We start from the raw sequence: 17,015 nt of genomic DNA, 5'->3' as shown, positions 1-17,015 counted from the left end.
TCACAAACACCTTACATTTTTTTAAGGAGAGGGCACAAAGGTGCCCGGTTTTTATGAACTGTCCTGTATTTCTGAATGGTTGGCACCCCTGGCCTTCAGTTGCTAATGCAAGATATCAACAATGGAATGGGAGTTTTCTTTGAGCCTGCCTGTTACAGCAAGAACCCTATTGCCAAGTGCCTTAACTGAAGGTATTCCTTAAGAGATTAACCTCTGCACATAGACAAGAGCATGTTGAGGTAAAAAATATTGAGCAATTGAACCAAAGTATGTTAGAACATTGTTTAATGTTTTATTTCACAAAAAAATTATTTACATAGAAATTGAAGACCCCTTTAAGAATTTGGTAACTGGAATTAAGAGAACAAGAAAGATGTACGTAATGTACATCTTTTTTTTTTTTTTCATTTTATTTTGGATGAAACTTTAAGCTTTTGAGCTGATAAATGTAGAGGGATAAATATGTATCAGATATAATCTTAATGCTATGAATAAAATGTTAATCACACCTTGTGTCTGTTGAGTAATCCAGTCATTAATGTACTTCCTTGATGTTTCTGGGTTACTCAGAAAATCCAGTTGTTCCAAACCAGCATCACATACATTTTTAGTGTCATCCAAAAACGTCTGAGAAAAGATGTGATCTGAGTTAGAAATAGTGAAAATGGATAGATAAAAGTAGTCCTACTTTGTAAATACACAGCAAGCTCTATAATTGGGGACAGGATAAGCTCCCTTGATGCCCAAGTTTGGGGGCTACAGAAAGATTTCTCCTACCCTCAGTTCTCAAATTTCAGCATAATAATTTTAAGATGCACAATCATTCAATTATTTACCCTCTGTTATTGTCCTTCCCATTAATCCTAAACCATCAGTGGTGTAACTTGTGGGCCCCCCACGCAAAATTTCCAAAAGAATCACCAATTAAATTCTAAAACCAGTAAAATTGTGAACCCTCCCCTCACAATTCTTCTATTGATTTTTGGGTTATGTTCTACGCCATTCATTGTGCAGTAAAAATGACCTGGTAACATAATTCCTCAGGTCAGTACAATTACGCAATGCCAAACTTGTTCATTTTTTTCCTAATTTTAGTTGTGAAAACAATTCTGAAATTTAAAAAAATAAATAAATGTGTTTCCTTGCCATTTTCTGAGACCTGTAACTTTTTAAAATTTTCTATCCACAGTGCTCTATAAGGGCTTGTTTTAAGCAAGCTGAGCCTCTGTTTTTATTCATACCATCTTGTCATAAATGAGATGCTTCGGTCACTTTCTATTGTATTTTATTTGCTTTGCACGCCAACCAAAAACTAAATTCTGTTTTTTTGTTTTTCTTTCTTTTCAGCGTTTAATGTATGTAGGCGTAGACTGGACTTTTTGGGACAAGACAATATAAATAGGTTTTTTATTTCTTTATTTTTAATGAGAGAAAATGGGGTGATTTATTTATTTTAAAGCTTACTTTTTTAGACCTTTCAGGGTACTTGAACTTACGATCACATGATCACTTATAATATATAATGCAATCCCTCACTATTGCAGTATCTATGGAAATCAAGGACTTTTTGTGGAGCTGTGCCTGTAGCTGAACTTCGTGAGAGGACTAACATGGAAGTTACTGGGTCTTCAGCAAGCTACTGGCTGTTCAGGTTACCAATCATTTCCCCACTACTGTGTTGGCTCCAGCACTGACATCATTTAAATCCTGTTGTCAGAGACTGACAGCAGTTGAACCACAGCTATTAGAGCACCATGGGGCGACTGAATTTAGAGGTGTAGGTGTGTCACAGCTGGCATCTGCCTGGTATAAAGCAGTCTCAGCTCCTGCGACTGTTTCATATATTCCTTATTGATCTATGATGAAAATGTATGTTTAGGTCATTAAAAGGTTAAAAGATGTACATGGCTTAATAACCTTGGATAAGTTTTAGGTTGTATAAGGCTGTGTGCCCACGTAGCATTTTTCAAGCGTATATGCTGCGGAATTTCCGCAGCGTAAACGCTTGAAAAACGCATGTATATCCGCACCCCATGTTCCCCAATGGGATTCCGCAAGTTCTATGCACATGCTGCGGATTTTTCCGCAGCGTTTATGCCGCGTTCAAAAATCCGCAGCATGTCATTTAATTTTGCGTTTCCGCAAGCGGAATTGCCTTTGTCCAATGCATAAAAAACGCAAGGCAATTCCGCATGTGGAAAACGCGTGATAAACGCGCGAAAAATGCGCGATAAACGCGTGCGGAATTCCGCATGCGTTTTTCCGGGAGAGGTCTTGCATTTATGCAGCAGAAATTTTCTGCTTCATAAATGCAACGTGGGCACATAGCCTAAGGCGGACCTGAAGCATATTTTTTACACTTCTCCCTGGCGGGAAAATCGCATGCGGATATTACATGCGGTTTTCCCGCCAGGTAGAAGCATTTGTGAGGCGTCTTTGCATGCATTTCCGCATGCGGGTTATCAAGCACTTCTCCAAGCATCACTTGGAAAAGTGCTTGACAACTTGTTCAGAATGGTAAAAAATAAAAAAATAAACTTTATACTCACCTTCTGATGCATTCTCTGCCCCGTCCGGAGGCTTGAGCGGCTCACGCTGTTGTGTGCAGGACCTGCGGTGACGTCATTGAGTCATGTGGTGGGTCACATGACTCAATGACGTGGCAGGTCCTTCAGACAACAGCGCGACGGAGGGAAAACATCAGAAGATAAGTATAAACTTTATTTTATTCTTTTTTTTACAGGTTCTTTGGTACCCAGGTCTGGATGAGAGTCTCCTCTCCTCCAGACTTGGGTACCATCCGCACATTGATTCCGCTGCGCTTCCGCAAAATTAATGAACATGCTGCGGATTTTTGACCGCAGCATATACGCTGCGGAAAAATCCGCAGCATGGGCATTGACATTGCGGAATGCCATTGGGGACCATGGGGTGCGGATATACATGCGTTTTTCAAGCGTTTACGCTGCGGAAATTCCGCAGCATATACGCTTGAAAAACGCTACGTGGGCACACAGCCTAAAAGTCAGAAAATTTAAACAACTCCTCCTATGAGCAGGTGCAGGTTTGCACTAAAATATAATATAATTAGTCACATAATTGGTATTAACACTATATGAATAATTCATTCAAATTTACTTTATTAATGCTTTCTGTACTTCCACACAACTTGTCCCATACAGGTTGTACTGACCAGCAAAACTGCCAATCATATTATTTACTGAAAATAAAGGTTTTTTTGTGTGGAATTTTACCAAATGTTAACCCCTTCTGGTAATCCATCTTGGCCATCAAGACAAGTTTGGAGGAACTGAGACCCTTAGTGGTCTGCACTATGGAAATAAAAATATCCTTCTCAGTAAATTCAATGATTCACAGTTTTGTTAGGCATCACATCGGCTTTCATTGAAGCAAAAGGTGTTTCAAATTATAGTGACATTTAATTAGGTAGCATATATTGTAGATTTAATCAAAAGGTCAATAGGTTTTCTTACGGGAAGAAATTGAAAAGTCTTTTCCCCAAATAACTTGTTGACATTCAGCAGTACATAGTCATCTTTATTTTCCACTAGTTCGCGTAAAAGATTTGAGCTACTGGAACGGACTTTCTTATCACTAAAATGCAGTGTCTGAAATAATAATATAATCGATTAGTAATGGTTATTATTATTATTATTACAAATGTGTACTGAGTAAATAAGGAAGTTAATAGAAGTTAAGTTACTCTGGAAGGAATCTTGGAACTACAAAGTTTTAATTAAAGAATAAAGCTGCAGTGAATGTGCTGTTCAGAACAACTCCTTGTATCACCTTGTATTATGATATTTTACTGCAGGTAACTAGGCTTTTTGTTTGTAATTTATAAAAACAAGTAGTAATAATCACTGTATTTTCAATTTATAGTGGATCTAAAGAGGACGTGCCATTTGCTAAAAAATTACTAGTTTAAATGGCAGTATTTTCCTGAATCTGATGGGTTTCTTTTGTTTTGTTTTGTTCCTGTGCCTAACAGGTCCTGAGATATGGTCCCCTCTTCACTGAATGTAAATCTAGTCTAGCCAAGGTGGAGTGATTTTCTACTCTTCTCTGTGCTCATCTTCTTCAGGACCACACCTCCTGAAGGTATCAAGACCATAATGCAATCAGGAGGAGGCCAAGAACAAAAAAAGCCCCATGATGCCAGATTCCGGAGAACGACTACATATAGATCAGGTAAAACAATTAAATATGAGTGGCAAGTGACAGGTCCTCTTTAAAGCCCTGTTAAGGCATTTAGGCATCATGAATAAGAGTCCACATTCCCCCTTTTCCATTTTGGACTGGTTACTAAGTGTCAGAACAAAGAGCAACTCTCTAGATTGGCCCATGCTCTGGCAGACCTGGCTCATTCATTCGTTATATGGAGCTTATAACGAATTAAAGGGAATCTGTCATCAGGTTTTTGCTACCCCATCTGAGAGCAGCAAAATAAAGGAGCAGAGACCATGATTTCACTGATGTATCAATTACTGGGCTGCTTGCTGCAGTTTTAATAAAATCACCGTTTTATCTTCTGCAGATCTACCAGTTTTCTGAATGCTGTATAAACCCACATACATCACTGGTTGACAACATTCTGTGTACACTGTGCATAGGCAGAAGGCTGCCAATCAGTGGTGGAATACACGAATACAGAGGACTAACTGGCAGAAAGTTTACAAGTACTGTAGTGATAATCTCTGCTGATAAAACAGTGATTTTATCAAAACTACATCAAGCAGCCAAGTAATTGATACAGTACATTCTCTCTACATCGTGCTGCATTAAAAATGTGGTGGCAAAAACCTGGTGACAGATTCCCTTCAAATGTTGTAGCTTTTTGTTTTTCTTGTTGAACTCAGTTCAGTACTAGCTGTAAAAAATTGTAAGTATGGAGTTATCCCTAGCACAAAGAAACACAATTTCATTCAAGTGTATAAGTATTAGGGTCACCCTGAAGTTGGACCCTACTGATTAAGAAATGAATGAGCATCCCAGTGATGTCATGACTTCATTCCCTCCTATAAGAAGGTTAGAAGTGTATTGTCACTACAGTTTTGTCTTTTTTTGGTATTAAAAAAAACAATGTAAGGCTGATGTGTAATTTTAATAGATAACTTGAAATGACTTTAATAAATATTGATATACATTGTATGACCTACCTTGCTCATCTGTGCAGCAGTGCTACCTCTAGCTCCTAGAAATACCATTGAAAGCGCAGTTATTATGCTCAAAGGAGCAATAACAACATTTTGACCCACATCGCTTGCACCAATCGCCTTTAAAGCATTAAAGGCAAATTGGTTGTTTGCATCACTTATGTCCATCTTCAACAACTTCTAGACCTGTGGATGAAGCACAGATTTTACTAAACTTGATTGTTATATACATTTTCCAACAGTAAATTCAGATCATCAAAGTAACATAAAATATTAAGACTTTTCATAACTTAAAGTGTGTTTTCGTAATTATAGGATAGGGTATAACTTATTGATGACACTGGGAACATTGCTGGGATCCACAATAAGATATAGGACTACAAGAGGAATCTCCAGCAGTCCCATAGGCAATGAATGGAGCTGAGTTGCAAATGCTCAAACTCCACTCTACTCTGTTGGGGATCTGCAGACTGCTGGCAGTCCCAGTGGATTAAGGATAACTTTCAATCATGGGATGACCCCTTTAAATACAGTATTATACAAGATCCAGGGTAATTTCCCCCAAATAGTACAGCTATGTATATTCATAATGTTTGGTAGCATTGCTAATGCCCACATTTATTAATCCACAAGTGTCAGTAAAAGGATAAGCATTTATTTACTTTCTACTGTGAATGTTTGCCCATGTACCTATTTTTACTGTCTTTGCTCGTATAAATGTATTTTCTCCCATGTTAATGTTTCTATGTAGTCCTATGTAATAGAATTTCTACTGTAATACTAGCTGTTATAACTAGATGGCTAAGGCTACACTCACATGTCCAGTAATCATCCAATGAAATGGATCAGGCAGCAATTCGATGACAAAACAGTTGTGCAGAAATGCAGACACAACTTTTTTGGCCAGCTGAAAAAAACTAATTTCATCTGGATGGAAACTAAATCCATTAAATATCCATCTGTTTTTCCTCTATGGAACCACTCACTACCTCTTGACCTCTTTTCCGGCGGTGTCGCATCATTTTAGGCATGTTTTAGCACACAAGTATGGTCACATTTTTGTAGGATTTACATATAAGCTCCATCGTAAGTGCTCAGCGTAGAACATAAAAATGTGATCCCAGCCTTATACTGAAACCGCTAACTTATCCAGCCTAAAACCTGCCCCATTTTTGTGTTTTTTCTGCTGTTCTGGCACCTTAAGGGGTTGCAAATGTCACCCTCAAACTATTCTAGTAAAATCTGTGCTCCAAAAGCCAAATAGCAATCCTGCCTTTTCAGCCCTGATGTGCGGCGAAATGGTAGTTCCTGACAAACATATAGGGCATCACTGCATTTGGGAGAAATTGCACAATAAATTGTTGTGTCCAGTTTCACATATTAACCCTTGTGTAATTGATAAATTTGCAGATAATGATAAAAAATTTAATTTTGACCATTAAAATATTATATTTCCACTTCCCAATTGAATAAAATTCTGTGAGGCAGCTCTAGACACTCGCTCTACCACTAGTTGAATTCCTTAAACAGGTAAGTTTCCTATATAGTGTCACTTGTGGGGGTTTCTGCTGACCTGGCACCTCAGGTGCTCAGCTAATGGAGCCCACAATCTATTCAAACAGAATCTGCATTCTAAAAGCCAAGTATCGCTCCTTCCCATCCATTCCATGTACAACAACATATCAGAAGTGTACAACTACATATAGGGTACTGCGACAATAAGTAAAAATTGCATAACGAATTATCCCGTCCATTTTCTTCTATTATCCTGTTGTGTAAATTTAAACTTTGAGGCTAAAGCTAAATTTTACCAGAAAACCCTACATTTTTAATTTTAACTGCCAAATCTTATAAAATTCTGTGATGTAGTTTGTATGTTAAAAATGCTCACCACACCAATAGATTAATTCCTTATAGGGTTTAGTTTTCCAAATAGGGTCACTTGGGGGTGTTTCTGCTCTTTTGTCATCTCAAGACTTTGCAAATGCAACCTCATATCCAAATTTGTGTTCCAAAAATTTAATAGTGCTCTTTGCTTTCCGAGTTTTGCAATGTGCACACATGGAGTATCACTGTGTATCAGGAGAAATTGCATAACAAATTATGGGGTCCATTTTCCCCTATTTCCCATCATGTAAATTATAAATTTGGTGTTACAACAGTATTTTAGTAATTTTTTGCTTTTACATCTAAATGTTTTAAAGTTTTGTGAATCAACTGTAGCTTAAATATGCTCATTATATGCCTAGAGTAATTTCTTGAGGAGTCTAGTTTCCAAAATGGGGTAAAAAATCAAAATAACGCACTTTCATTTCCAAGCCCTGCCATGTGCCCAAACAGAAGTTTTTGATCACATATATAGGGTATCATCACGTTCGTGAGAAATTGTGTAGCAAATTATGGGGTCCGTTTTCTCCTATTATACATTGTGACAATTATGAAATTGAGGCTAAAACAACATTTTAGCAGAAAAAAAAATAATTTTGATTTTCACATCCACATTTTAAAAAATTCTGTAAATCACCTATGTGCTCAAAATGCTCAATGCACTCCTAGATAAATTCATTGAAGAGTCTAGTCTCCAAAATGGGGTCACTTGTGGAGATTTCTGCTGTTTTGGTACTTCAGGAGCTCTGCAAATGAGAAATGGTATTTGCAATCTATTTCAGTCAAATTTATGCTCCAAATATCTCTGCTTTCCTTCCGAGCCCTCGCATGTGTTTTAACCACATATAAGATATTTATACTCCTATATAAATAAATCCTTGTGGCCAAGTAGGAAATATGAACAGCAAAAAATAAAGCAAAAAATAACTAGATGGCCCAAGTTAAAATTTGCAAAATACTTTATTTAAATGCATAAAAAGAGAATAAGCATAAAAAGAAAGAAATTACCACAGATGAGAAAAAACGGTGGGTAAGCCTGGACATAAACAATGTAAATAGAATGCAAACTCAGAAAACATTCAAGAAGTCACTCAGAAAATAATATCAGGTGGGTATATCAGTATAAACATGACACATATTTGACTTCACTAAGCTGCCTCCTATTTTACCTAGCCCCGCACTACTAGATGCATTATGTAAAATAGGAGGCAGATCAGTGAACGATCAGTGAGCTGTCATAAGAGCCTACAAATGAATATGTAAGCAGAGCACCAGATAGAGCGCCTCCCACAGTCCCGCCCCGAAGCACGAGCATATCATTATCTCCAAACTGAAAGTAAAGATTATACAAAAACCACAGGTCGGATTTCATCAACCAAGGTATCATTTTAATCAGGGTAACGGCGCCAACCTGACAGTGTATGTAGTTTACTGAGCACAATTCAGCTGACAGGGGCGTTTTAAGTATTCAGTGCCAATATAGTATAAATATCAAAAGAGAAAAATGTAAGTCCTTTAAAAAGGAATATATTAATTGGTCACGCTATGTCCAGGGGACATTTCAATGCGAAACGTGCATCTGGTGTGGTGGGTGCCAGGACTCCATACTCCCTAAGGTAATACTCCTACAGGTCTTTCTCAGTAACCATGTTATATATATGATTTACCCGGGTGGCTCTTCAATTGTATTTCACGTATCATGATGTGCCTATTACCATTAGTGGTGCGCTCTTGCACAATGGGCATGCATGGAGTGACCAATTAATATATTTCTTTTTATAGGGCTTACATTTTTCCCTTTTGATATTTAAACTATATTGGCACTGGATACTTAACTTTTTTATAGGTCTAGATCATCTGATCCCTCCTTGTATGCCCCATCTAGAATACATCTTTATATCATCATATGCTACATATTTGTTAATGTTATGCACAAGCACTTTTTAAGAATATGCGTCATGTTTATACTAATATACCCACCTGATATTATCCTCTGAGTGACTTCTTGCATGTTTTCTGAGATTGCCTTCTACACTGTGTTCCAAATTATTATGCAAATAATATTTTCTCAGATTTTCCCAAATTACCTATATGAATTGCAGTCATTGTAATTTTCCAGTCAAATAACTATTAGAGTACAATTGAAAGGTTTTTGTACAAACTGCCTATGATAACAGTATATTTTTAAAAAAATAAAAAACTCAAACTGCACTCAAAATGCATGTTCCAAATTATTATGCACAGCAGAGTTTTCAACCTTTTCATTTTAATAAAGAACAAAAAAATGGTCATTTTTGAAATTATAAGCATTAGTAGGTTATTACAAACTGAAATCAAACAGTTTTCAACTCAAAACTTTATTCTAGGTGATGTTACATTTGCACATAGGACCCCTTGTTCGAAAGGAGCTTCTGAACTCTCTCCTCCATTGAATTTATCAGGTTTTGGATGGTTTCTACTTCAATTGTTTTGCATGAGGACAGAATACCCTCCCAGAGCTGTTGCTTATATATGAACTGCCTCCCGCCATCATAGGCACTCCTTTTGATGATGCTCCAGAGGTTCTCAATGGGGTTGAGGTCAGGGGAGCATGGGTGCCACACCATAAGTTTGTCCCCTTTTATGCCCATAGCAGCCAGAGATGCAGATGTGTTATGTGCAGCAAAAGGGCCAGACAAAGGGCCATTATCAGGAGGCATGTGCAGTTTGATGGTATGGCAGTAAAGGTAATCCTGTCAATTGTGGCTGAGTACCCACTTGCCCACTGTCCCTCTTTTTTAAAACTCTGCTGACCCAAACATGCAAAATAGTATTTACATTTAGTGTGTGAACATGCATTGACTAGCTTTTTGTTACAGGTGTCTTATAAAAAAAAAAACTGTACCAAAAATACTCTGCCATGTGACAACTATTGTGTAACAGTCAGACGAAGAACCACATTTTCAAAGCTGTTTCATTAAAGGTGAATCCTAGAATATTTACAAGAATTACTCCAATAAGTATAGCACTAAAACAACTTCCCTGGAAGCACAAAACAAAAATGATATATCGTAAAGGGAATCTATCACCCCCTAGCACTTATCAGACCTCTAATATGGGCATACAGGTGATAGAAATGTAAATCTATATATACCAGTACCTGTATGCCCCATATTAGAGCCCTATGACGAGCAGTCTTCTGTTCCAGATCCCGCACATGCACAAATCACCTATAACGCAAGGCGTGCTTTTTTTCCTCCCAGCTATATTTTTTCCAGTAGTGCTCTTGTGCGCAGGCGCCGGGGAGTCACGGATAATACGTGGGATCTGGAAGAGAAGACTGCACGTCACAGGGCCCTGTGACGTGCAGGGAAGGGGGGGTATATTGAAATTCACTAAGTAGGTGGGGATTTATTCCCATCCCCCAGACCGCAAGCATAAGAAAACAGATTTAATAAAAAGACTTTTCAAAGCAATCAAACCTCTAATATGGGGCATACAGGTATGTATAGATTTACATTTCTATCACCTGCATGCCCATATTAGAGGTCTGATAAGTCCCAGGGGGTGACAGATTCCTTTTAAAGGGAATGAGTCAATAAAAAATGAGGTATTATTTAAATAAGGTTTTTATGCAGAATGCATTTTTAAAAGGGAATTGATATTTTTTCTGTTTTTCATAAAAAATCAGAACTCCTTGAATATTTCCTTGAATTTTCACATTAGCCACTAGGTATAATAATGAACTCATACTTCCTTTTCTTCAAAACTCAATGTGAGGAGAGGAGCAACAAGTGAGCTGTAACTATCACCTATTGCAAATGGTGGATCCTGTCTTGTCTACTGTATATAGAGGAATTACTTTTTCACTGTCTGTGATAACAATGAGCCTGCCGAAAAGTGTTCTGTAAAGAACAGGAAGTATAAGTCTAATAGCAGCTAGTGTAAAAAATTGGATGAAAACAAACTATACAGGTCATGCCAGAAAAGAAGGAATCCAGATGACATTCTCTCTCTCTCTCTCTATACAGGTGCTTCTCACAAAATTAGAATATCATCAAAAAGTTAATTTATTTCAGTTCTTCAATACAAAAAGCGAAACTCATATATTAGATAGAGTCAATACAAACAGAGTGATCTATTTTAAGTGTTTAGTTTTGTTAATGTTAATGATAATGTTAGAACCCTCCTGTTTGTTTTTGTTTCTATCTTGTGTTTTCTGGTCACGTGACCATCTTCCTATATATTCCAGCTCCGCCCTTCTGGCTTTGCTGGACTTCAGTGTTGTTTTGACTGTCTCTCTAGCCAGGTGCTTTTGTGCCTATCTATCTCTAGTTTGCTTGGTCCTCTGGGACCTCTAGTGCTTTTTGTCAGTTTGTCTTTTTGCTCTGCAACAACTTCTGTTAGGAGGTGTCCCATTTTTGTCCCAGTCCTTAGTTCTTTTAGGGACCCCTCCCTTTCTCTATAGGTCTCCGTTCAGACTAGCCAAGGACGAAGGCGGGTCTGTTCACAAGGAACAGGTTGCCCGCTACAACGTAGGGACTCAGTTTAGTCTTACTGTAGGGACAGCTCTCCCCATCTTTCCCTAGTTTATGTTGCAGATCATAACTAGTGTTGAGCCACCCCCGTAGTGTTCGAGTTCGGTTCGGTTCGTCGAACACCCGTGTGTTCGCCGAACTGTTCGTCGAACTGTTCGTCGAACACCTTCGAACACCGTTAAAACCAATGGCAGGCAAACAAAAACACATAGAAACACATAGAAAACACCTTCAAAGGTGTCCAAAAGCTGACAAACTGCTCAGAAGACACAACTAACACATGGAAAAGTGACAAGTACATATAGTCATGCGAAAAGAAAAGAGGTGGAGGAGTAAAAGGAGGGGGAGACACAGATATAGGCATGTCATGCCCTTCTAAAATCCAAAAAGTGAGAAGCCGAGACGGCCAGTCCGCTCCTGCCCGTGCCACCTCCGTGTCGCCGGGTTTGTGCCAGAGCCGCGGTGAACCCTGACGGCCAGCCCCCCTCTCCCAATACTGGTGCCTGTCCGCTGGTGGGTCGAGAGAGCCCCCCTGTGGTGGAGGCAGCTCTAAGCTTTTTAATTTAAATTGTCCCTCTAATTTGAATGAATACACTTTAAATCCATTTACAAGGATCTATTGGAGGGCAAGTCTCATGCCAGCAGCCGCGTAATTCCAGCTCCAGTAGCGTCCACTAAAGCTGCTGCAGTTAAAAAGCTTTTATAAGGATCGAGCTCGGCTGTCCACCGCAAGGCATCCTACTGCCAGTCCCAGCCCCTATGCCTTGGGGTGCCTCCTGATGCTCTTCACTAAGTATCCCGTGGTCCCGAAGCATTTCCTTTGAAAAAATTAAGTGTCCAAACTACAGGTGGTGTAGCTTGCTTAACAGCCGGGATAATCCGCTGACTAGCAGACACTGCTACTAGGCACAAAGTATTTCCTGGGCTAGATGCAGTTAAAAATTTGAAAGTAGATACTCTCGTTGGATGCTGAGAAAGCATTCCATAGAGTCTCCTGGCACGCCATATATGATTCCCTTAAAAAGCTTGGGGTAGGGGTCTAGGGGACCCTTTTATAGCCAAAATCACGGCCCTGTATCACAATACGTCACCTAGGCTGAAGATAAATGGAACTGTAGCACCGAGGGCTCGGTTGCTACAGACGTATTGCACCTCACCCAGAGGTGTGATATCTCACTCTCAGATAAGGATGGAGTGTGGATCAGGACCCGACACCTGCATGCATTACACCACATTGCCGTGGGGCAGGGCGACCAATATGCCCCTGAGATGGGCACGACAGTCCCTGTCCCTGGCTGGAGTGGGGGGAGGGAACACTGAGGAAGGGGAACCCTGCAGTGCAGGAGCAGGGAGGAAGCAGTTCCTGGGTGCATTGAGAAGGGAGTATAAAAGGTGGGCACCATCTTAGTTCAGTGCAGAGAAGTCTGAGCAGAAGTGGCAGGGAGCAGGGGCTCTGCATGAGCTCTGCTCCGGAGGCGGGCCTAGTAACAGAGGCCCAGGCCTGCAAGAGGGAGAAGGAAGGAAGAGGAGCGGAGAAGGCTCCAGGAACGAGGAATGAAGGGATCCCAGGGGTGCGGACGGGCGAGTCGCCACCGCACGCCCGAATCCACCTGCGTGGAGGGGTCAGGCCAAAGGGGGAGACCGGTCCCCGAACTAGTGGAGGCAGGAAACGACCCTCAGCTAGAAACCGGAGGCTCTGACATTTTATGTGGCGCAGCCCCTTGCTCCACCCGCTAGGAAGGCACCACATAGGGTCAGGGAAACTGGCGCCAAGTTTACCAAGAGGAGGCCCGAGGCAGCCGGACAGAAGTGTTGGTAAGAAAGGCCAGACAAAGGACACACAAAGGGGGTCCTGTGAAGCGCTCCAAAGTTATCTGGGAGTTGTCTGAGCCCCTCACCTGGTGAGCACAGTACGACGTGGGCAGCCGTTACCTGCAGACGTGGTCTGGATAATAAGAACTGTGAGTAAAGGCCCTGAACTGCATCACTGACTCCGTGTCGTTACTGCTGCTGCCCTGCACCATCACCCCCATCCTCCGCATACACTGCCCTGAGGCTATACTCCTCCCGTGGGGAGTTATGCTACGCTCTGCTGCACCCACAATACCAGCCTTAGCGGTCTGCCCTGTAGCGGCGGTTCACTCTGACCGCAATCCACGGGTGGCGTAGTCGGACACTTAAACATCAAAACCACATAAATAGTTCCGCCACTGGTTTGACCGCCCTGAGCCACGGAACCGGATCGCCGCCACGAAGACTACAACCACCAGCATCCACCAAAAAGGGTCCGGCTCCGGGTGTAGCAAGGCCCAGGGGGTGCGTCAGAACATTTTCATCACCTTTCACAATCACCAATGGGACAAGGCAGGGATGTCCTCTGTCCCCTCTCTTATACATCCTAGTGACGGAGCACCTGCTCTCATCAATTCGCCATAACCCCAATATTAGGTGGATTGAGGTGGGAGGCACCGAGTACAAGTGCTCTCTATTTGCTGATGATGTCCTAGTATATATCACTCAATCACATATATCCATCCCTGCTGTTATGGCTGAAATAGATCACTTTGTTACATGGTAAAATTTTAAAATCAATGCAGCGAAGTCTGAGGCCCTCGATGTCTCCCTCCCTAAATCCATATAGGATTCCATCCAGTCCAACTTTCCCTTTGCCTGGCCCTCACAGGGTATCAAATACTTAGGAATTCCTATTCATAGAGACCTCTCCCATCTATGTTATCTTAATTTTGGGCCCTTTATTGAACAATTCCATACAGACCACGGTTGGCAAGTTGGAACTGTGAGATTCACTACGTGCACCACTGGTATTTTGTGGAAAAGCACATGTAAGATTCTGCAACAGTCTCTGCTGATACTCCTGCATGCGTGCATCCCTTTCTATGGCAGGAATAATTTCTGCAAATTTACTTTTGTACCGGGGATCTAACATTGTGGCAACCCAGTAGTCAGGATTATTTCTAATTCTCACAATTCGAGGGTCATGTTGCAGGTAGTGCAGCAAGAAGGCACTCATGTGTGTTGCGCATCCAGGAGCACCAAGTCCCTGTTGTGTTGGTGGCGAGGTAACAATCATGCTTCCTTCCTCTGTCCTCTCCCCCCAACCTCGCACAACAGAAATGTGATCAAGGTCTCCCTCATCTGATGAGTCTTCCATCAGTTCGTCCTCCACTTCTTCCTGGGCTCCTGCACCTTCCTCACTAGTTTGGTTGCTACCATGCGCCCTGGTAAAATCATCTCCCCCACCCTCACATGCCTGCCGCCCTGGTGCTGCCGACCGTCTGGACCTTGCAGATGTTAGCCCTTCCGCATACAACTCCTCCTCCTCTACTTCCTCCACCTCCTCTTGTGCCACCACCTGACTCCGAATTCTGTTTAACATGTGCTCCAGCATGTAAATCACCGGAATAGTCATGCTGATAATGGCATCGTCAGCACTAAACATCTTCGTCGCCATTTCAAAACTGTGCAGAAGGGTGCATAGGTCCCTGATCTGAGACCACTCCTCCAGCGTGATTTGCCCCACCTCTGAATCTCGTTGGCCCAGGCTATACGTCAGAACGTATTGCACCAGGGCTTGTCGGTGCTGCCACAGTCGCTGCAACATGTGCAGAGTTGAATTCCACCGGGTAGGCACATCGCATTTTAGCCGGTGAAGTGGCAGGCCCAACGACTTCTGTAGAGATGTAAGTCGCTGAGCTGCGGGATGCAAACGGCGGAAGTGAGCACACAGCGACCGTGCCCTCTGCAGAAGGCCATCTAGTCTGGGATAGTGGGCTAAAAATTGCTGGACAACCAGGTTCAACACGTGAGCCATACAAGGCACGTGTGTGACATTGCCCCGGCGAAGGGCCGCACCCAGGTTTGCAGCATTGTCGCACACGGCCTTCCCTGGTTTCAGGTCCAGTGGAGACAACCATTCATGAAATTGGTTCTCCAGAGCTGACCACAACTCCTCAGCTGTGTGACTCACATTTCCCAGACATTTCAATGTAAAAACCGCCTGATGACGTTGAGCCCTACTGCCAGCATAGTAAGGAGGTGTGCAGGATCCCTTCTGCGCAGTTAGAAAGCTTGTGGCATGACCAGACAGGCTTTGGGTGCAGGTGGAAGACCGAGAGGAGGTTGAGGAGGCAGAAGCAGTGGAGGAAAAATGACATAAAGAGGATTGACGCACAACTCGTGGGGACGGCAAGACTTGGACAGCAGCCCCTTGTCCTGCTGTCACCATAGTTACCCAGTGCCCAGTCAGCGACATGTAACGCCCCTGTCCATGCCTACTCGTCCAAGTGTCTGTGGTGAAATGCACCCTGTCACACACAGAGTTTCTCAAAGAAGCGGTGATGTTGTGTGCGACATGCTGGTGGAGCGCAGGCACACCTTTCTTTGAGAAGTAGTGCCGACTGGGCATCTGGTACTGGGGCACTGCGACGGACATAAGGTCTCGAAAATCCTCTGTGTCCACCAGGCGGAAAGGCAGCATTTCTGTACCCAAGAGCTTGCAGATGGTGAAATTCAACCTCTTAGCTTTCTCATGGCTAGGAGGAAATGGTCTTTTACTTGTCCACATCTGAGGGACCGAGGGCTGGCTATTGTGCTTAGACGGGGTTGATAAGGGTGTCCCCGGCAAACTGCCGGTCTGTGAGGAAGATGCAGGCGGACATGTTAGGTTGCCTTGATCCAAAGGTGGTGCTATCGATGTCGGACAGCGCTCAAGACCAGCTGGTGTTACCACCTCCAAAGAAAATGATGACCTGCCAATCACGCTGGCTGTTGCGGGTAAAGAGGTGGCAGGTCTGCGCCCCAAAACAGGTGTGACTGCTGTCCCCCCAGTCACAGAGGATGAAGAGGCCGCGGATGCACAAGATATGGCAGACGGTGGTTGGCCCGGCCGGCTAGACCGCATTGTAGCACACTGAGCTTCCCACTGCAACTTATGCTTCATGTCCATGTGCCGGTTCATGCATGAAGTACTCAAACTATGTATTTTTTGGCCTCTACTTAGCTTTTGCTGACAAATGTTACAGATAACACGAGTTGGGTCATCTTTATCGATCTGAAAAAATGCCCAGGCTATGCAAGGCTTAGCACCCATGCGACCTGAAGAGCCACCACGACTTGTGGTGAGAGGCAGAGTTGTGTTTGAGGATGCAGTTGTTGACGTGCTTCCAGTACTACGTCTCTGTCCAGGAAGGCGCAACCTGACCTCGTCGTCACTAGCATCTTCCTCCACCTCCTCTGCTGACCTCATCTCTTGGCTGACTGTGGGTTGACAGTAAGTGGGATCTCCGACCTCATCATCATCACCCTGTGCGTTATCACACCCGTCGTCCTCAGAGCCAACCTGTTCCTGCCCTGACAAAAAACTAAAGTTGTCGCTCCAATCAGGTATTTGAGTCTTATCATCGTCTTCCTCATT

General features: G+C 42.3%; 1 protein-coding gene across 2 annotated transcripts in view; it reads right to left on the bottom strand.

Annotated features, from left to right (window-relative positions):
* The window catches only part of LOC141264368 (leukocyte elastase inhibitor-like), a 54,743-nt gene that overhangs the window by 22,179 nt on the left and 15,549 nt on the right, over positions 1-17,015 (bottom strand). Inside the window, exons 2-5 of one of the 2 annotated variants that reach the window (XM_073676652.1) lie at positions 7,702-7,810; positions 5,181-5,363; positions 3,495-3,629; positions 510-627 (exon numbers count right to left, since the gene is read on the bottom strand). In XM_073676652.1, the coding sequence (XP_073532753.1) occupies positions 510-627; positions 3,495-3,629; positions 5,181-5,345 (418 nt within the window). In that variant the 5' untranslated portion in view covers positions 5,346-5,363; positions 7,702-7,810. The remainder of the gene's footprint in view (positions 1-509; positions 628-3,494; positions 3,630-5,180; positions 5,364-7,701; positions 7,811-17,015) is intronic. The other variant, XM_073676650.1, reaches the window with a different exon arrangement.

This window comes from Phyllobates terribilis, unplaced genomic scaffold (assembly GCF_046119375.1).
Source record: "Phyllobates terribilis strain yellow unplaced genomic scaffold, ASM4611937v1 Scaffold_4__5_contigs__length_816908805, whole genome shotgun sequence".
In the NCBI taxonomy this organism is placed as follows: domain Eukaryota; kingdom Metazoa; phylum Chordata; class Amphibia; order Anura; family Dendrobatidae; genus Phyllobates; species Phyllobates terribilis.
Note: the sequence above shows the minus strand (reverse complement) of the source record. Positions and strands in the feature narration are given on the sequence as shown.